Source organism: Archocentrus centrarchus, unplaced genomic scaffold, assembly GCF_007364275.1.
Source record: "Archocentrus centrarchus isolate MPI-CPG fArcCen1 unplaced genomic scaffold, fArcCen1 scaffold_58_ctg1, whole genome shotgun sequence".
In the NCBI taxonomy this organism is placed as follows: Eukaryota; Metazoa; Chordata; class Actinopteri; order Cichliformes; family Cichlidae; genus Archocentrus; species Archocentrus centrarchus.
In genome coordinates this window covers 269374-292434 of record NW_022060279.1, presented here as the reverse complement: position 1 = coordinate 292434, position 23061 = coordinate 269374, and the positions used below count along the sequence as shown (strand labels likewise).

General features: G+C 44.0%; 1 protein-coding gene across 1 annotated transcript in view; it reads left to right on the top strand.

Moving 5' to 3' along the window:
• The window catches only part of smg1 (SMG1 nonsense mediated mRNA decay associated PI3K related kinase), a 74022-nt gene that overhangs the window by 37040 nt on the left and 13921 nt on the right, over positions 1-23061 (top strand). The window contains exons 39-55 of the mRNA XM_030725509.1: positions 1428-1650; positions 5164-5410; positions 6588-6817; positions 6912-7157; positions 8542-8680; positions 8968-9077; positions 11668-11886; positions 12304-12497; positions 14354-14526; positions 15190-15469; positions 16922-17194; positions 19200-19434; positions 19579-19790; positions 19901-20057; positions 20720-20909; positions 21226-21506; positions 21820-22029. Coding sequence (XP_030581369.1) covers positions 1428-1650; positions 5164-5410; positions 6588-6817; positions 6912-7157; positions 8542-8680; positions 8968-9077; positions 11668-11886; positions 12304-12497; positions 14354-14526; positions 15190-15469; positions 16922-17194; positions 19200-19434; positions 19579-19790; positions 19901-20057; positions 20720-20909; positions 21226-21506; positions 21820-22029 — 3619 coding nt within the window. The remainder of the gene's footprint in view (positions 1-1427; positions 1651-5163; positions 5411-6587; positions 6818-6911; positions 7158-8541; positions 8681-8967; positions 9078-11667; positions 11887-12303; positions 12498-14353; positions 14527-15189; positions 15470-16921; positions 17195-19199; positions 19435-19578; positions 19791-19900; positions 20058-20719; positions 20910-21225; positions 21507-21819; positions 22030-23061) is intronic.

The following is a 23061-nucleotide window of genomic DNA, read 5'->3' as shown; positions in this document are numbered from 1 at the left end:
CATGAACATCAGCAGGAAGAAACATAAAGAAAAACATGAACTCCAAAACCTGATAAACTCTACAATAAACTCTCCAATAAAGTTGAGCGTCAGTGCCGCAGATTAACAACACCTACATGTGGTGTATAACATCAGAATGCAGCGAATCTTGGACAGAAACAAACTGAACTCTCTGAAGGAGTTAAAGCTCAAATCCAGCTGCATCCTGATGTTCTCACCACATGGAGCTGCTCAGAGAGCTAGCTTGGTTAGATGCTCGCTAATTAGACTTCAGCGCCGGGTCTTTGTGGGCCGATGACCTCGGCCTCTTCTGCAGGTTGTGTACGTGTCCACATTTATGCTTGTGTAGCTGGATTATGTGTGTTAATTACCTCGTGGTCGTGTGCTGGTGTTTTATCTGTGGTGCCGGCAAAAGAAACAAAAGATACTGTGTGTTTTTTGGTCCTCGCTCTCTGTGCTCAGTTTTTTATCTGCAAACATATTTGTCCCTGTTTTTCCACTTTCTTCATTCCCTCACGTTCATTCCGATAGTTTCAGCAGTCTCCCTCCAGGAATTTGCTGACATTTGTGAGTCCTTATATTGATGCTTTGATTATTGTTACTGATTGTTAGTCTCTCACTGATAAATTCAAACACTGCAGCGAAAAGTAGCCAGAAACGCACAAGGACTCGGCTGTGGTGAACTTCCCATCACAATCATTCTGGGCTGTGTGTAGTTACGGTGCACGTCAGGCTGCTGCGTAGGTTCAGAGTTTGCATAGCTGTTTTGTGCGCTCTTCTCAGGTGGGAACTGATGTTGGTGGGTTTTCCCCAAGTGTTCCACACATTTTGCCATCATCCACAACAAGACACTCACTTCTGTCTGTGTCACTGTCGTACTCAAAGAAACCTCCTATGGGACTCTGCTGCTTTCTCCCAACCTTTGCTGTTACCATTATTTTGCAGATTGGCGTGATGAACACACACACACACACACACACACACACAGTGAGGTGCCAGATGGCGCTCCCAGCTAAAACTGCTATAGTGGAAAAAGTGATTTCATAGGCTGTGAAGTAAACTTACAAACAGGAAAACGAAGGTATTTTATCATTTGTTTTAGTTTTGTAAACATACAGTTTGTTAGTTTTTCCTTTTAATTAGTGTTTGTATTTATTTGAGTTAGCGAAAATGTTTTTTCAATTTCAGTCTTCGTTATTTCGTTCGTTTTTGTTAACGATAATAACCGTCTCATCCTGTGTGGATGCCCCTGTAGAATCTTCACCAGTGGCACCTGGTGGCTGAAAAATTTAGGAATGACATGATGAAAACCAACCTGCAGTCATTTTATATAAGTCAGCTACTCATCTGTACTTTCCTGTGTTCAAGGAAAAATGAAGTCCTTGCTGGGTAAGTCTGGTCTACTTACAATATTTGTTGCTCTGCAGGGATGAAAAAATTGCCATCATGCGTGAAAAGCACTCCGCTCTGATGCGTCCTGTGGTTTTTGCCCTGGATCACGTGTGCAGCATCACAGCAGCTCCAGCAGAGACACCACATGAAGCCTGGTTTCAGCAGACCTACGGTGATGCCATCATGTCTGCCCTGGAGCGTCTCAGAAACCCTGTAAACCCTGCCAATCCAGCTAGTAGCTGGCTTCCCTTCAAACAGGTGTGTGTTTGCTTTGTGTTGGGGCTGGCCATGATTTTTGAATTTTCAAATAGTCTCTAAAATTTTATTTATTTTTACACAAGAGTAGTGTGTGTTATATTTCCTATCCTCAAACACAGCTAAAAAACACTAAGGGGACACTTCACACACAGTATAACACAAAGTCATCTAAACTGCAGGGTTAGGGAGTAGAAACTGAATGACAGGTTTGCTGGAGAGGCAACAAAAAGGCAACGGCAGCTGTTAGACTGTTGCTCTCCTTATCCTTCCTCAGTGACTTTAGTTTTGATTTTTTTTTTTTCCACAGTGTCATTGTCACCACTGGTAGCAGTAGACTGTACCTGCAGCCCAGTCGTGCTGTACAGATACTCCAGCTCCTACAGAATAGCACATGTTGTTGCACAAAGGTTTTGCTTTGTCTCCCAGCAGAGGAGGGTCATGATATACTGAACGTACTAATATAGCACAGTGAGATAGTAGAAGAAGAAGTGAGCAGTGAGTCCGTGAAGCTGTTGTTGTGTATTATTGTGTAGTGTTGAAGAGTCTGATGGTCCAGGAGTAAAAACTGTTCCTCATCCTCTCCGTCCTGCCTTTGTGGGACCTGAGTCGCTTCCCTGATGGCAGCAGGTTGAACAGGTGTTGACCAGGGTGGGTTAGGGTTAGGGGCCTGCCAAGATTTTCTTTGCTCTGCTAATGCAGCAAGACCTGGCAATGTTCTCCAGGTGTTGCAGGGGGCACCCGATGATCCTTTCAGCAGACCTGGTGACCCTCTGCAGAGCCCTCCTGTCTGCAGCAGTGCGGGCAGCAAACCAGACAGACACACAGTACATCAGCACTTGCTCTATGGTGGCTCAGTAGAAGGACACCTGCAGCTTCTCCTCCAGTTGGTTCCTCTGCAGGTCTCACAGGAAGTGGAGTCTCTGCTGGGCCTTTTTTAATCAGTGCTGCTGTGTTGGCAGTCCAGGTGAGGTCCTCAGAAATGTGGGTCCCCAGGAACTTGCAGTAGGCTGCTCTCTCCACTCAGACTCCGTTGGTGTAAAGTGGAGCATGGTCCCCTCTCTGCCTCCTGAAGTCAGTGACCAGCTCTTTGGTCTTAGTGGTGTTCAGCTCCAGGTTGTTTTTGATGCACCACCCCACCAGCTGCTGTAGGCTGATGCATCACCACCACCACCCCCGTGATCAGGCCGACCACCACGGTGTCATCTGCTAACTTGATGATGGTGTTTGAGGGGTGTATGGGGGCACAGTCACATGTGTAGAGAGCATGCAGGAGGGGGCTCAGCACACATCCCTGGGGGGGGAGGGGGTGTCAGGGTGGAGAAGCAGAGCTGACCCACCCTAACAACCTGTGGTCAGTTGGTCAGGAAGCTTTTTGATCCAGGAGCAGATGAGGGGGGGTAAGTCCAAGTCAGCCAACTTCTCCACCAGGATGTCAGGGCTGATAGTGTTGAAGGTCAAACTGTAGTTGATGAACAGCATCCTAACGTAGGTTCCTGAGTGGTCCCAGTGTTCCAAGGCTGTGTGGAGGCCAGTGGCGATGGCATCCTCCGTGGACCGGTTTGCCCTGTAGGCAGACTGGTGTGGGTCAAAGTTTTGCGGGCGGCGGGCTTTGAGGTGCTGGAGGACAAACCTTTACAAAAAACACTTCATGACCACAGACGTCAGCACCACTGGTCTGTAGTCATTAAGGTCTTTCATGGCTGTTTTCTTAGGAGTCAGGATGTTGGTGGGTGCCTTTAGAGAGGATGGGACTTCAGCCAGTGTCAAGGATGTGTTGAATATCCTGGTTAGCACTCCTGCCAACTGACCTGCACAGGCACGGAGTACTTTGCCCAGGACCCCATCCGGTCCAGCAGCTTTCTGTGGTTAAACAGTCTTTAGTCTGCGCCTCACCTGGTGTTCCTGGAGAGTGAAAGGTTGGGGGCTGGGGGATTGGCAGGGCACCAGGGGTGTGGCTGGTCTGGATGACTCAAAGCAGGATAAGAAGTGGTTGAGTTCATCCACTAATGAGGCATCTGCATTGACAGCTGTCGATGAGTTGACTTTGTAGCTCATTAGATGCTGGATTCCTTGCCACACCCACCGTGTGTCGTTATTCTCTAGGTGCGACTCCACTTTCCACCTGTACTCCTCATTTGCAGCCTTAATGCCTCTCCTGAGGTCAGACCTGGCTGTGCTGTACAGAGCTCTGTCACCTGAATTAAAGGCGGAGTTCCGGGCCCTCAAAAGTGATTTCACCAGGTCATCCAGGGTTTTTAATTACGATAGACCCGGATCCGCTTATTCACAGTGTCTGTCAGTGGAATCTGTGTTTGAACAGCACCTTGCAGCTTGATTGCCATTCTCCAGAAAACAGCAGAACTGGCGAGTCCAGCATTGGTGCCACATTCTCTTCAGAGACAGGAGCAGTTGTGACAGACGTGAAACAATATGGTAACAGTGTGACAACGTTGTGCTGTGTGCAGCATCATCCAGCATAAGATTAAATCCTCAGAGCCATTTTCAGACCTGATGCTGGTGGAGTGGGTCCTAGTTTCCTCCTGTACTGGACAATGCCCAGCCTTATATGGCCAGAATGTCTATACAGTTCTTGGATGATGAAGGTATTGATGCCATTGACGTTTCCCAGCTCTGAATCCAACAGAGAACTTCAATGCATCTTATACTGCCAAATGGCATCCATAGACTATCCTGGACCTCACTGATATCCTGAGCCGGGTCTGGGAGGACCTCCCACAGGGTACCATCCACTGTCTCATCAGGAGCATCCAGACAGAGTGGACACAGGCACAGGGGGCCTTTTTTAATCCAGCCTTTGAAAGACTCTTGATTTTGGTTTGATTTGAATCTCAGCAAATTACAGTCTATGTCCGAAAAGATTTTTAACTTGAATATTTCAGTCATTATGATCTGATTGGGATATATATAGATATATATAATTATTCTACAGTCAATTGTTAGTAGTATTATAAACAGTGGAAGCAATTGGTAACCACAGCAATGCAGCCACAAAGTGATGGGCCACATAAAATGACAGTGGGGTCAGCAGATGCTGAGTAGTGTGCAGAGGTCACCTTTCTGCAGAGTCAGTCGGTATAGACCTCCAAACTTCATGTAGCCTTCAGAGTAGCTCCAGCTCCATAAAGACATGGATGAGGGAGTTTGGTGTGGAAGAACTTGACTGGCCTGCACAGAGTCCTGACCTCAGCCTGATAGAACACCTTTGGGATGGATTAGAGCAGAGACTGTGAGGCAGGCCTTCTCTCCAACATCAGTGTCTGACCTCACCCTATGGATTAAGAATGAGATGTTACTCAGGTTCATATGTATGTGAAGGCAGATGAGCAAATGCTTTCGGCAGTATAGTGTAGCTGTATATTTATTTTGTTCTAAGCATCAAGACGGGTCCATTTCAGCAGATGTCGGGTTATTAATATTTGCATACATGTTGAGTCAAACATTATATTACATAGTTGTTCCAAGCCTCTCATATGTGGTGTCTGTGTTGGTCAGATAATGATGAGCCTGCAGCAGCGTGCTCAGAAGAGGACCAGCTATCTGCTTCATCTGGATGAGATCAGTCCACGCTTGGTGTCTATGACTACAACAGAGATTGCTCTACCTGGCGAGGCATCAGCATTAGATGCAGTCACCATACAGAGTGTAGGCAACACCATAACTATCCTACCAACAAAGACCAAGCCAAAGAAACTCTTCTTCCTGGGCTCAGATGGACACAACTACCCGTACCTCTTCAAAGGTAGGAAACTCAGTGGCAGCAGCAGTTGTAGGTAGAAAGTGATCCTAAAAAAAAAAAAAAAAATCCACAGCTACATATAAAAAGAAAATGCAGCTGTTAAACATAGAATTTGCTTTAGCATTAAATTTTGAATATTGACAGTTAGTCTAATTTTTTTAACTCTATGAAAACGTTTGTCACAGTCTTGGAAAATTTTATTATTTTAAAATCAATTTCACATCTTTGTAGATTCTGTAATAAAGAACTTTGTGAACAGCTTCATAGACAATTAAAAAACTTTAAGGTGTGGAAAAACAAACTGCTTCTGTCAATCACAGCAGTGTGAAAGTAGTGAAAGTGTGACGATGTGACACAAACCAAAAATGGAGATCGTTTTCCTTCCAAATAAAAGTCTGGAAATGTGTTTGCTGTGGCAGTAACCACCACTTATACTTTGAAGGTGAATGCTCTCTGTGTAAAGTTGTGATTGCACCTTTTCGAGTTTTACTAACACTCAGTGGTTAGTTAGCGAGTGTTTGTAGCCTCGTCAGTGACAACCATGCAGTCTATGAGCAATTGTGGCTACCTGCTAACAGCCGAAGCAATCACCAGAAGATTTTTGGTGCAGCTCTGTCTCTGACCACTTTCACCTAGTGACAACCAGCAACCATTGACCAAAGGTCGGGGACACGTTTTCCCTTAGCAAGCTGCTCGCTAGGCCTGTGTGACTGAGGCATAATTGTTGTTTAACAAATGGAGTTGTAATCATACAAATAAAATCTGTCCAAGTACTTTGGTAGAAATGGAGACCTACTTGGAGATCTGCCTTTGACACTTGAAGATGAATAGAAATGATTTTGCAGTGCATACAGTAGTAAACACTCAAAAATGTTTTCTGTGCATATTTATATCTCATTGTCACTCTTCTCTTATAGACAGTTTTGTACAGTGTCATTTTAATGAAAACTCCAACTCTAAGACCTATTTAAAGACTGGAGTCAAAATCCCTCGGGCACGTTCTCAGCAGAGATCATGAGCTTTGCTGGTTGTTACAAGGCCGCTGCACTGACACTTGACTTGTTGTGACTAATACAGCTTTCAGCAAAGTGAAAATGAAGCTAAATGAACTCTGTGTTTCACACTGTAGCTGATTTGAAAGTTCATGTTGTGATGAAGTAGTGATTAAAATTTTTCTCAGGTCTGGAGGATTTGCATTTGGATGAGCGCATCATGCAGTTCTTGTCAATTGTCAACACCATGTTCACCAAGATCAATCAGCAGGAACAGCCACACTTCCATGCCCGCCACTACTCAGTCACTCCACTCGGAACCCGCTCAGGACTGATCCAGTGGGTGGATGGTGCCACTCCACTCTTTGGCCTCTACAAACGCTGGCAGCAGAGGGAAGCTGTGCAGCAGGCTCAGAAGGTAGAGTTTATTTGTCTACTAAGTAATTTAACACTGGATCAGGTGAAGAGTAAGAACCATTCAGCAAAATGAACTTTTGTTTGATTCTGACCAGGCCCAAGACTCATTCCTGCAGCAGCCGGTACCTCCAGTACCCCGCCCCAGTGAGCTCTACTACAGCCGCATTGGGCCAGCTCTGAAGGCAGTGGGACTGAATGTAGATGTGACACGGAGAGACTGGCCTCTTAGTGTTATGAAGGAGGTTTTGAAAGAGCTAATGGAGGCTACACCTTCAAACCTTCTGTCTAAGGAGCTTTGGTGTTCCTGCACCACACCAAGCGAATGGTGGAGGGTCACTCAGGTACTGGTTTTTATCATTTTATAAATGAAGAGATGCTCTCAAAACATTTCTTTGAACTATCGACACCAGTAACTGTAGTCGATTGTCTTCCCAGGGCCAGAGCAGGTGACAGAAGGAAATCTGAAACTGCTGGCTAAGGATAAATGTAGATTTTGTAAAAGTCGGTTACGCCAATCGGAGGTCGCTAAAATTAATATTGACTCGGTGTGTAACTTTGCAAAAACAATGTCGGACTCTGTAGTTTTCTCTGGGCCCCTCCCCAATCAGACCAGGAGCGACATGTTTAGCCGCATGTTCTCCTTGAATCGCTGGCTGTCTGAGTGGTGTCCAAAAAACAACGTGGGCTTCATAGATAACTGGCAAAGTTTCTGGGGAAAACCTGGTCTTGTTAGGAGAGACGGCATCCATCCTACTTTGGATGGAGCAGCTCTCATTTCTAGAAATCTGGCCAAATTTATTAACCCTAAAAACTGACTACCCAGGGTTGAGACCAGGAAGCAGAGTTGCAGTCTTACACGCCTCTCTGCAGCTTCTCTCCTCCTGCCATCCCCCCAAAACCCCATCCCCATAGAGTCGGTGCCTGCTCCCAGACCACCAAAAACCAAAGCTAAAATCAGCAAAAAGCTATTTAAGCATAAAAATTCAAAAACAATAAATAATACAGCTTCATCAACTGCACCAAAGAATAAAACAATTAAATGTGGATTATTAAACATTAGGTCTCTCTCTTCCAAGTCCCTATTAGTAAATGATTTAATAATTGATCAACATATTGATTCAAATATCTCGGATCGCTTTTTTTTGCATTTGTGCAATATTTCTAAAATTAGAAACATCCTTTCTCAGAGTGATGCTGAAAAGCTCATTCATGCATTTATTACTTCTAGGCTGGACTATTGTAATTCATTATTATCAGGCTGTCCTAAAAGCTCCCTGAAAAGCCTTCAGCTGATCCAAAATGCTGCAGCTAGAGTACTGACAGGGACTAGAAAGAGAGAGCAGATTTCTCCCATATTGGCTTCTCTTCATTGGCTCCCTGTTAAATCTAGAATAGAATTTAAAATCCTTCTCCTCACCTACAAGGTCTTGAATAATCAGGCACCATCTTATCTCAAAGACCTCATAGTCCCATATCACCCCAACAGAGCACCTGCTGGAGGTTTCTTCCTGTAAAAAGGGAGTTTTTCCTTCCCACTGTTTCCAAGTACTTGCTCATAGGGGTCGTCTGATTATTGTGCAATATAAATAACATTGAATTAAATTCCTCAGCGTCTTCCTTGTCTTCTCTTTTTAAAACATGACACAGGACGCTCAGAAATCTGATCCATCAAAATCTTTTTTGTGTGTTTCTGTTTTCTTTTGTTTTTGGGGGTGGGGGCTGCAGTCCTACGCCAGATCCACTGCTGTCATGTCAATGGTGGGATACATCATTGGTCTCGGTGATCGTCACCTCGACAATGTTTTGATTGACATGACCACTGGAGAGGTGGTGCACATCGACTACAACGTATGCTTTGAAAAAGGTCAGTGGAACTGGTTTGCTGTGATGGTTCAGTTTAAAGAGAATGACGCTCCTTAAGTGAAAGATAAAATAATTTGCACTGCATGTCGTAAAAGACGAGTCAGTCTTTTTTTCTGTTGGCTGTCTTTAGGAGTTTCTTGGTTCTTTGAATCAAAACTATATAAAATATAACATTTTCTATCATGTAACATGCAGACTGCATGTTAGCACAGATTTTCCAGTTTGTGGACAACCTGCTTGTTTTTCGAGTTGCAGAGTGTTAAAATATGTTTGTCTGTGTGTTACTAGGGAAAAGCCTGCGGGTGCCAGAGAAGGTCCCATTCAGGATGACCCACAACATTGAGACTGCCCTGGGAGTCACTGGGGTGGAGGGTATCTTTAGGCTGTCCTGTGAACAGGTTAATGTCACATCACACCATGTGCACAGCCATTAAAGGTAGAACATTTGGGTAAAGGGTATCTGAATCAGATACATAACCTTGAACCTGATCCTTAATAGGTTCACATCCATCTATGAGTCCATCAATCACTAGGATTTTATATTGTTTTCTCACATACCTTCTAACAGATTTGACAGATTTCAAATGGGTTTTGCAGCTATGCATTGTACACAGTAGGAGGTGTACAGCACCATCATCCTTTGGTGATACAGTTTCCTGTTAGGATATGCAGTTGTTCTTCATCCTTGCTCTAAAATGCAGAATCTCGTATGGATCCATTTTAGTACTTTTTTATTACCTCCACCAAGGAGCTTCTGTTTTTGGTAGCATCTGTGTCGTTCTGTCTGTGAACACAAATTTTGAATGGGTTCATGTCAACAATCCATTAAAAGTTGTCTCCATTGAGGTCTTCAAGGTTAGCTTATCCTTCTGACACCAAGCGCATCGACGCCGACACGTTTGTGGAAACGCACTTTACCGTAATTACGTGTTTATCCTACCGGAAAAATTCAAACAGTTTCTGAACACTGAGAAATTGTGCTTCACACCCAACATAGGGTTATTACGGTATTTTCACTCACATGCGTGTGGTGTTGTGTTATGGCGTGTTTTTTTGCTTGTGAAGGAATGAGTCATAAACACTTTAGTCTTCACGCAAAAGATTTTATATATTGAAGAACCAGAAAAATATCGTGTACACGGATCCTCTCAGTTCAGAAAACTGCAGTCAGCTGCAACCAACCTACCAAGAGGAGTGTTTTCTCTAGGCTAACCTAACTTTTTATTTCACTGCTATGCACAACCCTATTGGTTCAAAACAGATGGGGGCGGGCTTTGGTTTAGACTTTAGCCCTTCCCTTTGTTGGTGCACAAGCTGGTCCCAGCCCCCTGGCACGGCTCGTCCAATCGGCGACCCAGAACCCCTAAACAGGAAGGAAGACCCCTACGGAGCAGACCACACTCTTTAAGGAGACATGGCTATTTTTGTATTTCCTGAAGCAGTGGGGAGGCGACGTTTTTACTGTTCACCTTTCACTTTAATACGTGCAGTGTTTTAGCAACTTTATCAGGGATTTACATACAAAACATATTTTCCAAAATCATGACAGTTGAACAACAAGATTAGTTTATCTTTTATAGTCCGAGTTTATCAGCGATCTTGTACAGGACATATTCTCCAAAGCCGTGATGGTTGAACTCCGAGATTAATGCATCTTTATACGGCTGTGGAGAACAATCTGACCACTGGTTTCACATTTTATCTGCTCTCTGCTTCTCTGTCTAATTTATTTGAATTCTTCAACCCACTGCTTCAGGCACTACTTAGTTATTTTAGTTCAGTCATTATTTAAGCCAACTAATAATTTTAAATCCCCCTCTACTATTTCGAGCTTTGAGTCAGCTGCTAAGTTACTGTTCATTTGCTACTAATTCCATTTAACTTAATCGTTTGCTTTATTCAGTTTTTTAAGTGATCAACTGATTGATTTACTATATAATTTGACTGATTTTACTTTGCAACATTGTAATCTTTATTAAGTGAGAAGAGTTAAAAACAAGTCTCAACAGTTGTCAGCATAAAGATTTAAAATATCATGTCACACTTGACCTCTGACCTCTTCTTTCAGAAAATGTCTTTTATCCTTAAAACTATTTAAAATTGTTTGTATTGCAACATTTAGGAAATGATGCTGTATACGGGGAGTCGAAATATCACATTATAGTTTGCATCCAAATATCATTTGACCTTTGACCTCATGGTTACATTTCACATCTGCTGTTCAGGTTGACCCCAAAATGTTCCTTAGAAGGAAGCAGTGCCCACAGAGTGAGCTGGACATTTGTGCTCTCAGAGCGCTGCTACTTGTCACTATACATTTCTCCCCTGGACACCATCTGTCTGTCAGTATCACTGCTGTGTGTATGACATTTATGCACCTGCTACACTCAACACTACTTACACTCCCCTCCAACAGTATAGGAACAGTGAGGCCAGCCTCTTTATTTTTGCTGTAGACTGAAAACATTTGGCTTTGACATTAAAAGATGAATATGAGACAAATGATGAACACCTCAGCTTTTATTTCCAGGTATTTACATCTGGATCTGATACACAGTTCAGAAGATAGCACCTTTGGGCTGAAGCCGCCCATTTTTCTTGTGAGCAAAAGTACTGGAACATGTGACTGACAGGTGTGTGTAGTTGCTCAGGTGTGTCCTGTTACATTGATTATTGAAACTGAATTGGGTTCTGCCTGTGCAGGCTGCATTTATAGTTAGAGGAGTCACCAACATGAAACCAGAGAGCCGTCTGTGGGTGAGAAACAAGCAGCTGTGAAGCTGAGAGAAGCTGGAGAATCAGTCAGAGCCATGAACTAACATTAGCCATAGTCAGTTTGGAACATCCTGAAGCTGTCATAGCCCCAACCGCTCAGCGCTACAACAGTCAGCTGCTCTTGGGCAGCAGTGGCTAGTTCTGAGGACAGTTACAATAAAAGTTACAATACACCTGGAAAAACCAATATTGAAGTCAAATATGTGTTTCTAGGTGGTTCAGATAATGCGACGAGGCAGAGAGACCTTACTGACCCTACTGGAGGCCTTTGTGTATGACCCTCTGGTGGACTGGACTGCGGGGGGTGAGGTAGGATTTGCTGGTGCGGTGTATGGAGGGGGAGGCCAGCAGGCTGACAGCAAGAAGAGCAAGCGGGACATGGAGAGGGACATCACACGCTCGCTCTTCTCCTCGAGGGTGGCTGAGATCAAGGTGAGTTCATGAATACAAAATAATGTAATGTATTCACATTTATACGCTTTTCTAGTCTTACTGATCAGTTTAAACTACAGGTCCCGTTTTAATCATACACACACTCGAGGCTCTTTGTGTACCTCAAAGAAATAGTGTCAGGTTGTAGATCACCTCTCATGGTTGACTCTGGTTTCTGAGGTTGATGCCGTGGTTACACTGACCCAACATTTGTGACTTGCTTTCCTAGTTGAGTTTGCTCTTCTTTGTTGTGAAAAAACCAGTCCTGTATCTTACATTGTCTCTCAGTAAGTTGAACAATGTTGCCTTTGTTTAAAGACTATTATCAGAATCCTGGGTAGGTTATAGGTCAAAGGTAGGATTAACCCTTACCTGTATTTTTTAGTGTGATTGATGCACTGTGTGGGCTGTATGCAGGTGAACTGGTTTAAGAATCGTGATGAAATGCTAGCAGTTCTACCACAAGTAGAAGAAGCTGTAGAAGAGTACTTGGTCCTGCAAGAGCTTCTCTGCCAAGGAGAGAAACGCCAAGCTAAACTACAGGAGGAGATGGCCTTCTTGGAGGGAGCAGAGAACCATCCTGACCACGTCATCTTCACCCTGGAGCAACGGTCAGAGAGCACAATGCTCATTATTACAAATGCAGACCACCATTGAGTTTGTTACAAAAAATAAATAGTAATACAATTTGTAAGCACTGTACTGTACTTCCCCATGCCATAAAGTACATCCAGTGGATTCATTGACTTTACATATATGTACAAATATTTGATATCTTTGAAACACACTATAATTAAGTGCAGAGTACTCAAACAACAAAATAAGGAAATGTGGCTTTTAAGTAAAATCACCTTTAAAATCAAAATATGAAAACATTTTGCATAATAGTCCATCCATCCTCTTCAGGTCTCTGGGGGGCAAGGAGCCTATCCCAGCTGCCATAGGCCAAGAGTCAGGGTACACCTGGACAGGTCGCCAGCCTGTTGCAGGGCTAACACAGAGAGACAGACAACATTCACACCTATGAGCAATTTCAAATGACCAGTTAATCTAACCCCACTAACTGTACGTCTCTGGACAGTGGAAGGAAACCAGAGAGAACCCACACAAAAAAGCCAGAAGCTCTGCAGAAAGGCTCCATCAATGCTGAAGGGTATATACAGGTTTTAGAGCAACAAGATGACAACTTTTTCCATGAAGGCCTTCATATTTCAGCAAGACAATGCTAAACCGCTCACTGCATCGACTCCAACACCATGGTGTCATAGCAGCAGAGTCCAGGTGCTGAACTGGCCTGTCTGCAGGCCAGACCTTTCACCACCTAAAAACATTTGGAGCATCATGAAATGAAAAATGTGAAAGACCACCCAGCACGGCTGAGGAGCTGGAATCCTCTATCAGCCCCAAATGGGACAGAAAAGCCCAGCAGCTGCTCTCCTCTGTTCCCAGATGTTTACAGACTGTTGTTAAAAGTAGAGGGAATGCTACACAGTGGGAAACATGGGCCTGTCTCAACTTTTTTGATGTGTTGCTGCCATCAAATTCAAAATGACCTCTGGGTCTGTGTTTTGAGCAGGTCATACTCTTCTTGAGTCATTGCTTTATGGAGTTGGTTGTGTGTTTAGGATTATTGTTCTTTTAAAAGATCCACTTTGAGCACGTTCAGTGTCTTCATACTGCTACACTCTTGGATGTGACACACATCTCAGCTGCTAAGTTCCTAATTCAGATCAGCAAGCCCATAATATTACAACGTCCTGCTTCTCCTTCACTACGAGACTCGTCCTCTGCAAACACTCCAAGCATGATCCACTCCAAGCATGTCTGCTGTTACTGGACCTACACAGCAGTTTTGATTCCTGATTGAATGTACTATTATTGATTTCTCCTGGCACGATTCCAGTGCAGGTCAAATGTGTGCAGTCTCTTTCTGATTAAAAGAGAATATGCAGAACAAACAGTTCTGCATATTTCTTGGTTATCTTTTACATAATTGGACAGTATCATTGGCAGCCTCTTCTTTTTTTTTTTTTTTTTTTTTTTTTCTGGACACCACTCTTGAATATCTAACATGACACCAGGCACTACATGTCCAAACTTTAAATAAGACGGGCCCACCTGTCATTCACTGAGAGGGTTCTCACTGTTGGCACCTGATTCTAGTTGCAGTCTTTGTCTTTCAATAGAAATGGAATCTGAAGACTAAAGAATATGACCGTACTTCTTGTGTCGCTGTTTGAAGACTTTTACTAAGAGGCACTGTTTCAAAGCACATCAAATGTTTGCTTGGCCAAAGTAAATTTCAAAATAAAAAAACTTATGGAAAAAAATCAAAGCCAACCATTTGTGGCACATCCGGCCTTAAAATGGCCTTATACACAGGAAATCCAGGAAGATGGTAACACAAATCCTACAGTATATGCAAAAACATTCTGAACTCTCATTCACCCAGCCTTCCTGCTCACAGGTACTCTGAACACACCCAGCTGCAGTCACGACAGCGGACTGTGCAGGAGGCCATTCAGAGCAAACTAGCTGAGCTGGACCAGTGGATCTCCCAGTACCAAGCAGCATTTTCCAGCCTGGAGGCCACACAGCTTGCCAGCCTGCTGCAGGACATAAGTAACCCTATCGATCTTGGTCAGTCCAATGAAAATGTTGCAACAAGGGTGGATGAATGTAGTTTTTGTTTTGTTTTTAAAAAGCATCTTGTATAAAATACCGTCCCTTTCTCCTTAGGTAGGTTTCTGAATGTGGTGTATTTCAGCAGATGTCTGGCTGTTGCTAAGGTGTATTTTGCTTAAAAAGTATATCAAATGAAACAGGACTCACTGACATCATATTGGCTTTCAAAAAGCTAAAGAATTCCTTTTTGAAACAAAATAACAAAATAATGGAGAAAGGAAGAAAAGGTGTTACTCACCTTCTCCGGTACACTTCAGCTCAGCGGGGCAAGTCAGCAAATATCAGTCTGTGTATGATAATTTGTCTCTTTCCTCAGTTTTAATGGTTCCCGTGGTTGGTATCACTTGAATGTTTAGACCAGAATTACACAGACATGATTGAAGGGAGATGACCATGCTTGTGACCCCCACCAAAACAGCCCCCAGGCCCTAAGAAGGAAACCTGATTATTTTAGAATCAGTAGCCAATAAACTAAAGTGTTTGTGTGACACGTTAAGTCAGCATTCACCTAGTGCCTTCCAGGTTTTTAGTGTAATGTCATAAATTAGTATAATAAAGCTATTTTGGTATTTGATTTTAATGAACTGTGCTATATCTTGTTCTTGGCTGTCCCATTAGGTCCTCCAAGCTATGTGCCAGCTACAGCCTTCTTGCAAAATGCAGGTCAGGCCCACCTAATTAGCCAGTGTGAGAGCCTGGAGGCAGAGGTGAGCACCTTGCTGCAGCAGCGCCGTGCAGCACTTCGCAGCTGCCTGGAGCAGCTTCACAGCTATGCCACAGTGGCTTTGCTGTACCCACGGGCTACCCTAGTATTCCACAGGTCCCATCAGTGGAAGGCCTGGTTGGAAGAACTGCTGAGAGACATGACAGTGGATCACTGCCAGCACATCTACAGACAGTAAGGAGTTGTATTACACTTTCCCTTTTCCACATAAAGAGTACGTTCTAAAGTTTCTGATACTCAGTAGTGGTGCTAACTCTTATTTGGTTTGAAAGGCTAATACCTGTAGCCATTATTAAGAACTTTATTTTCCTTGGTGGAGTACTGCTCCACAGTGCAAACTCTTTGCTTCCAATTGCTCCTGAAAATGGCCTGTGTGTGCAGTGCAGATTGGGCACAATATTCGAGCCACTGATGAGTTGTGACTCTAACTGGTGAACAGCAGCTCAGGCTGCTAGTTACTAGATGATTTTAGAAAGCGCTGTAACTCAGGTGCTCTGGTCATGGCTGAGGAGCTGGAATAGAAAAGGATCGAGCTGTTGCATACTGTCGGATGCCTGGAAGTCTTCAGTTTGTGTAAAGTGTAGAACACGGAGTGCTGCGCACTTTGTGGAGCATTAATATTGTGCTGTTGGTGTGCTGAACAGCTGAGTTCTGGTTTGGGGGGTGGCTGATGTCTCTGCCTTTTTAAAAAACTTTTCAAATCAAAGAATTATAAAAATGTCAAACTAAACTAGTGGTTACACTACACATAAACAATTTTTATTTTGACTCATAACAAGTCAGTAAAAGCCAGCAGGTGCTGTGGGTGGGTATGATTGTATTAACCTCTTCAGAGTAGGTTCTCTCCACCGGGTTCATGTAGACAGTCTGCAGCAATGGCAGCAGGCAGATTTATATTTTAGAAATGCTTTTAATGAAAATGAAGCAGTAATGGGATTTGTCATTATGCGTTAAGATGATGTATAAAGGAGTTTTTAATAAAGGAGTTTATGCCCCCTCAAAAAGCTGGACCACAGCCTTACAGTTACTCACATGTGAGGCACCAAAGAGACCAGGAGAAATAGCAGCACCACCTCCTGGTTAACAACGAAATGCCACAAACAAGTCACCAAGCTGTGTGTCTGTACGCCAGAGATCAGCTATAACCAAACTAGGGATGCCAGTTATGCTTGTGTATTATTTTTCCAGAGCAGTGTGCTAATGCTAATTAGCATTAGATTGCTTCTCATTATTTAAATTGTGATACCAACTAGTTTAGAAGTTGTAAAACATTTTTAAGATGCAGACTTCCAGAGTACAGTTAGTCTGAATCTCTGCTGCTTCCACCAGCAGCCCCGAGAGAAGCGGCTCAGGAAGGTGGAGGTCAAAGGTCAAAGTGAAGTAGCTGCGTGCACAAAAGGAGTTACACTAGCTATCAATCTTCCACTGCTGTGGTTTTGAAATCTCACCCATAATTCCATCATATCTTCAGGAAAGTAATCTAGTATCAAAAGCACAGTAACACACCCCCCCCCCCCCCCCCCCCCCCCAGTTTTGTGCTCTGTCCCAAGTGCTACAGTGGCAGGGACAGCACTACACTCGTACTCGTCATGCCAACAGCTAAATTTAGTTTCTCTCTCTTCACAGATACGAGGTGCTGTTTGCCCCCCAGCCTTCTGCTGCCTCCTGCCAGTTCCTTTCCAGTGTGGAGTTAACTCTGCAGCGCCAAGTGGCTGACACCAATGAGCGAATGATGCACCAAGCAGAGCGGCTGAAGGCCGAGGGTACAAATGTAGCGGCCTGCGAGGAGCAGCTGCAGGAGATTGAACACTGCATTACAGTTTTCCTGCGGGAGAATGGAGAGCCAGGTTCTCTTAGCCTGGCTGCAATCATCACCTCTGCCCTCTGCACGCTCTGCAGGTTTAATTCATATTTTTTAATTCCACGTTTCACTCTGCTGCTTTTACATGGAGTCTAATGAAAAGTAGACTGGGGTTCTTGTTACTACCATCCTTTGTCTGCTGTGCTGCTAAAAATTAAAAGCTGAATAGGTTGGCTAAAAAGATTAATCTAGGTAGTAGACCAGACTTTCACAATGAGCAGTTGAAGCAGTCAGAAGAGGTGAAAAGAACTGTTTTAAGCCCCTGTGATGATCTTTGGTGATTTATTTGCAAAGTCTACATTTATGTCTGTACTGTAGGTCAATACTTTGACCAAAACAAGCATATGGACAGACAGATGGATAAACATCGGGTAGCTGTTCACTGAAATGCTTCAATATGAGGTCCAAAGAGATGCTGATGAAGGAGGGCATCGTTAGGCTGAAAAACCAAATAAACCTTTGTGTGGTTCATTAAAAACCCTTCACAGCATCATGAACACACTCAGGTTCTCAGTACGCAGGTGTGTCATTGTCAGAGTCTACAATCGAGAAGCCTTCATGAATGGAAATACAGAGGATTTACAGCAAGGTGCAAACCACCGGTTAAAAATTTAAGAGCAGGAATGGCAGGTTAGGCTTAAAGATCTGAAAGAGCCTGCACAGTTCTCAGTCACTGGTGTTTGTAGAAGTGGCAGGATGACGTGTACAGGGCCGTACTCTGCTCAGATCCAGAAAAAGGCTGCAAAACTGAGCAAAGAAGTGGGATCCTCTTCACCAACCTGATCTCAGGCCAGCAGAGCAGCTTTTCACTTACTGAAGACAAACAGGAGTGCAGCTGCAGGGAAGTCTGAGCAGAGTGAGGAAACAACATTTTCTGATGTTCAGGACAGCAAAAGAATTTTAACTAAGTGCTAAGAAGAATCTTTATATTGAAAATGTTTTTATGAAAATTGGAGACTTGATCATTTTCAGCTTCCTTGCTCATCCCTTTCCTGTATACAGCCTGGTGTCCATGTACTGTCCCAGGATAGACACAGTCCGGATAGCCACTCCCTTCCATCTGAAGCCAATCACCACCCTTCTTATTTACATTCAGAAGCAGATGAACCCTCCCCGAGCGCTTCTTGAAATCATCCACTGCTGGCATAGCCACAGCAGTCCTCTCTTCACAGAGGACGGTCGGGTCTGTAGACTCGAGCAGACCCGCACCACCTCCGCAGCCTCATCTGTTTCTCTTATAAAGGCCCTAACCCTGTCGCACACCAGATGTGTATATTTTGTGCCTTAAAAATATTTTTCAGACTCGCCTGTTCTGAATGCAGCCCTTCACACCAACCGCGTCGTTTCACAGGACGAATTTGTGGCATTTATGTTTTCAGATCAAGTTTGATTTTTATTTTCCAATGAATAAACTGATCTAACCAATCAGAGCGCTGCAATTGGCAACAAGATCTCATCTCATCTCATTTGACATCATGAAATATGTACAAAAGCGGCCGTGATGCAGCTTCAACTCCGGGATCAAACCATGAAACTGTCCCTGCTGCTTTCTCAGGAGAGTTGGATGAAACCCGAATCTCTTTCTTCCTTCTCTTGTTTAGAAACATCAGGACCTCATTACATCATCACTTTTTTTTTTTTTTTTGTTTGTTTGAGGATGAATTATTCACAAAAATGTAACACATTCAGAGTGTATGTAGGTTACACAAGTTCACATTTGAAATATTTGGAATTTCATGTCATTTTTTTTTTTTTTGCTATGCATCCGGTGTGTAACGGCCTTAAGGAGGACACACACATTACAGGACATAATAAAAGAATATCTGGTCATTATCAGGTTCTAAAATTAGGTAAATTCATCTTCTGAACAATAATGCATAGCATATTACACCATGTCTTTATTTCTGTACCAGTATATTTGTGTTTAGTGGGTGGGCAGGTAGGTGGATGCTAGATTAATAGTTGCAATGGATCGAATAAACCGTGTGTGTGTGTGTGTGTGTGTGTGTGTGTGTGTGTGTGTGTGTGCTCGCTCCACCCTAGGCGTAACCTGGTAATGGAGGGTGCAGCAGCCAGTGCTGGGGAGCAGCTTGTAGACCTGACCTCTCGGGATGGGGCGTGGTTTTTGGAGGAGCTCTGCTGTATGATTGGGAATGTCAGCTCCCTTGTAACACTGCTACAGCGCTGCCAGCTCCTAGCTCATGACCTGGAGCTCCCGCCACCTTCAGCTACCACCCAGGTTGTTTATCTGGCCAATGCTGTGTATACGTGCTTGCAGGTGGGTGCCCCCCAAAACACTGTGAAATCAGCCAGTGACAGTGTGAAGCCGTGTATTCTCGTGTGTACAGAAATGTAGCTGTGACTGGAAAAGGCAGAACTGAATTTCTTCCACTGGTCTGGTCTGTCGTCTTGTTTACTGCAGGAACTGAACACCAACTTCCGTCAGATTATCTTTCCAGAGGCTCTGCGCTGTATGGTAAAGGGAGAGCCCACCTTGGAGTCCATGTTGGCAGAACTGGAGCAGCTGGTAGATCAGAGCTCTGATGGTCTTGGCCTGCAGGGTCTGGCCGATAGTCTGCAAACCACCACAGGCCTGGACCACAACGGCCGCAATCACTGCCTCCACATCACCAGGTTGAATTTTGTGCATACACAGTGCTGCTTAACTGTCTACCAGCCTGCATGCTTCGAATCCAAAGCAGTTTTTTTCTTCTGAGAAACTTGTGTTTGTTTTTAATGCTCAGAATGCTGCGTGCCCAGTACTCTGAGCTGATTCAGCCTCGTAGCATGGACGGACAGGGCCAGGACACACCGAAGATGTCTGCAGGTCAAATGTTGTTGGTTGCTTTTGATGGCATGTTCACTCAGCTGGAGACTGCTTTTGGGCAGCTCACTGAAAAGGTAGAGCTCCCTTTTCTGCAAATTCAGTTAATGTGATGATAGGCTTAAACTCACATGCAAGACCATTGCTGAGTCTGTTAATATCTTTTAGGATTTATGGTGAATTTTTATTATTATACGCTGGTTGAAAGTCAGGACATATCACCCATAAGTGTCTGCTCCTTACTCTTACTGAATGATGGCTTATGATCGAAGCAAGGTTAGGATTGTATATGGGGTCACTGGGGTCAACATCAAGGTCACTGTTAAACTAGAAAAATGGTGTCCACTCAATAACTGGGTGACATCAAACAGGGATAATACAGTGCAACAGGCATCATTTTTCCCCACTAGTTGGCGCTCTTGTGTTTCTTTGTATTATAGTTTATCTTGTTTATTCTAGATGTTCTAATAAAAGCAGAGGTCTGCATAGTAACTAGCCTGCAGGTTCCTTGATTTCCAGTGCACACCATAGAGACATGCATCAGCATAATGTAGAAGGCGGCAGATGTGACACAGATGGTGCAGGTTTAGGGTGGACATGGGCCTAACCAGCTTTTCTGCTCTGCAGGAACTAGTCTGCATCACTTGCTTTGTTGTTTCCTGGATAAATACTTGTGGTTATCAATGCATAAAAGTTAACATGCTCTAATCTAATATCACTCTGCTCTTTGTATCCTTAGCTGAGTTCTTTGGAGGTGCCACCCCTCTGGAGGAAGGTGGATGTTCTGAGAGAGGCCCGAGCCACACAGCTCCACTTTTTTGATAGCCTGAATCAGCGTCAGCTGATGGAAGAGGTGTTCTTCCTCAAGAGACTGCAGACCATCAGGGACTTCTTTAGGCTGTGTTCCTCATTCGCTCAGACTCTGGCTGGTAAGAGCTCTTCACAGCCACACAGACAACAAGGACGGAGGATGAGCTCATCGTGTGGTTCAAACCTCCCACTCGCCTGCATGAACGCTGAGTTCAGTAAAGAAGCCTTTTGGCTGTAGGGAGAGTTGTGGAACACATGCCTGAAACATTGTGTTGAAGCATCGTTACCATATTGATTTATACAGCATGTCTCACTTTTAGACAAAGTCAAACTGTTTCCCAAAAAAGCGAATATAGCTTTGTTATTTGTGAGCTTGGTTATTTAAATAATGAGATTTTCTCGGAGCTGTATAATGACTGGGACAAATGTTGGCAGGTACCTGTCCCCCAGCTGAGGACCTGTTACCTACAAATGGACCTGTTGGTTTGGGGAAACCCCTGTATGGCCGACCCAATGCAACAGGGTCGGGTGCGGCAGTGGCCAGTGAGGAACAGATGATTCGTCCCATCAAGGCCTTCACTGCTGAGTTTGTCCGGCAGATGCTCATGGGTATGCCCAGCCAAGCTCTCAGCCTGGCCCTCTGCAGCACCCTCTCTGCCCTTGGTGTGGACATTGTCGCTCAGGTGGAAGCAAAAGACTTTGGTGCAGAGAGCAAGGTATGTTGAGTATGGAAGTAATTATACTGGAATCTGTATTATATCTTTAGGGGGTGACTAAAAGGATAAATGTTTAGGGCAAGGCCTCCAAATGAGGGAAATGAGTTTGCAGAGGGTAATAAAATGAAGGGTGTCTGTTATGAAATAGGGCTATTCTTTATTTTCATTAATCGTGGCAGGATATGCCCATCAGTCATGGGTCTTGTTAGCATAAATGTAAAGTGGATACTATGATTTACTATGCCAGTGTTCAGAGTGTAAAGAATACCAAGAAGTAATCTTCCCTGTACCCCCGTGTATGGTTTCTCTCAAGGTCTCTCTGGACGAGCTTTGTAAGAAGGCCGTGGAGCAGGGTCTGACGTCAGGCCGAGTCTCCCAGCTCTTGTTGAACAGAGCCACGGTGCTGGTCTCATCCTATGACACAGCATGGAAGAAAGTGGACCTGCTGAGGAGGTTGGACAGCAACTTAGAGGCTGCCAAGGCCAGCCTGCAGAGGAGCCAGCTGCACATCGCTATGTTCCAGGTACACACAGAAGTGTGTGTCGATGCTTTTTGAGTTGTGATGATATATCCTATTCCAAGATCATATTTGTTACATTTCAACTCACAAACTCTGAAAAATATCTCTGCTTGCAGTATATAGAGTTGGTAATGCAAAATATCACCACACAAAAATGCCTTTGTTACAGATTCAGGTACTCTGACCTTTTTGTTATTTGTAATATTTTGCGTGTCATGTGAGCGACACTTGATACTAAGATTAGTAACTGGAAAGTTTCCAGTCCAGTTTTTGTGGCTTGATCTAAATTCTTTAATAGCATGTAATAGCAGCTCTATGTAAGCATAATCTTATTGGATTATACTTACATGAATGCTTATTTAACATCTGACTCACAGATAAAAGTGCCTGTTAAATATGACCACCCCCCATTATTCAGTAGCTTTTAACTGAAATTGTTTCATCAAGTATTTAAATCATGGTGGAGGATTGTTGGCCCGCTCTTCTTTACAAGGGTGCTTCAGTTCATTGTAGTCATTCCTTTATGCACGGCTCTCTGAAGGTCCCACCACAGCATCTCAGCCAGGTCGAGGTCTGGACCTTGGGCTGTGATTCTTTTTCAGCCGTTCTGTTGGAGATCTGCTGCTGTGATTGGGATCATTGTGTTTAGCTGGCCTCAATTCTGACTTTGGTTTACAGAAGAGTTCATGGTCGACTCAATGAGTGCAAGGTGCCCGGGTCCTTCAGAACAAACCCCAATTCTGATCCCTCCACCACTGTGCTGCTCTGGTGTTTGTGCTGATATGCTGTGGTTGGTTTCTCCAAACGTGCTCCTGTACATAATGGACAAACATCTCCACTTCGGTCACCTCTGTCCGAAGGACTTTGTTCCACAAGCCTTTGGTTTGTTCAGATGCAGCTTTGTAACTTAATGCTGCCATGTTCTCTTTAGAGAGAAGACGTTTTCTCCTGGCACCCCTTCCAAACCCGCCATACGTGTCCAGTTTGTTTCTAATTGTGCTGTCATGAACTTTAACCTTTAACATGCTGCCTGAG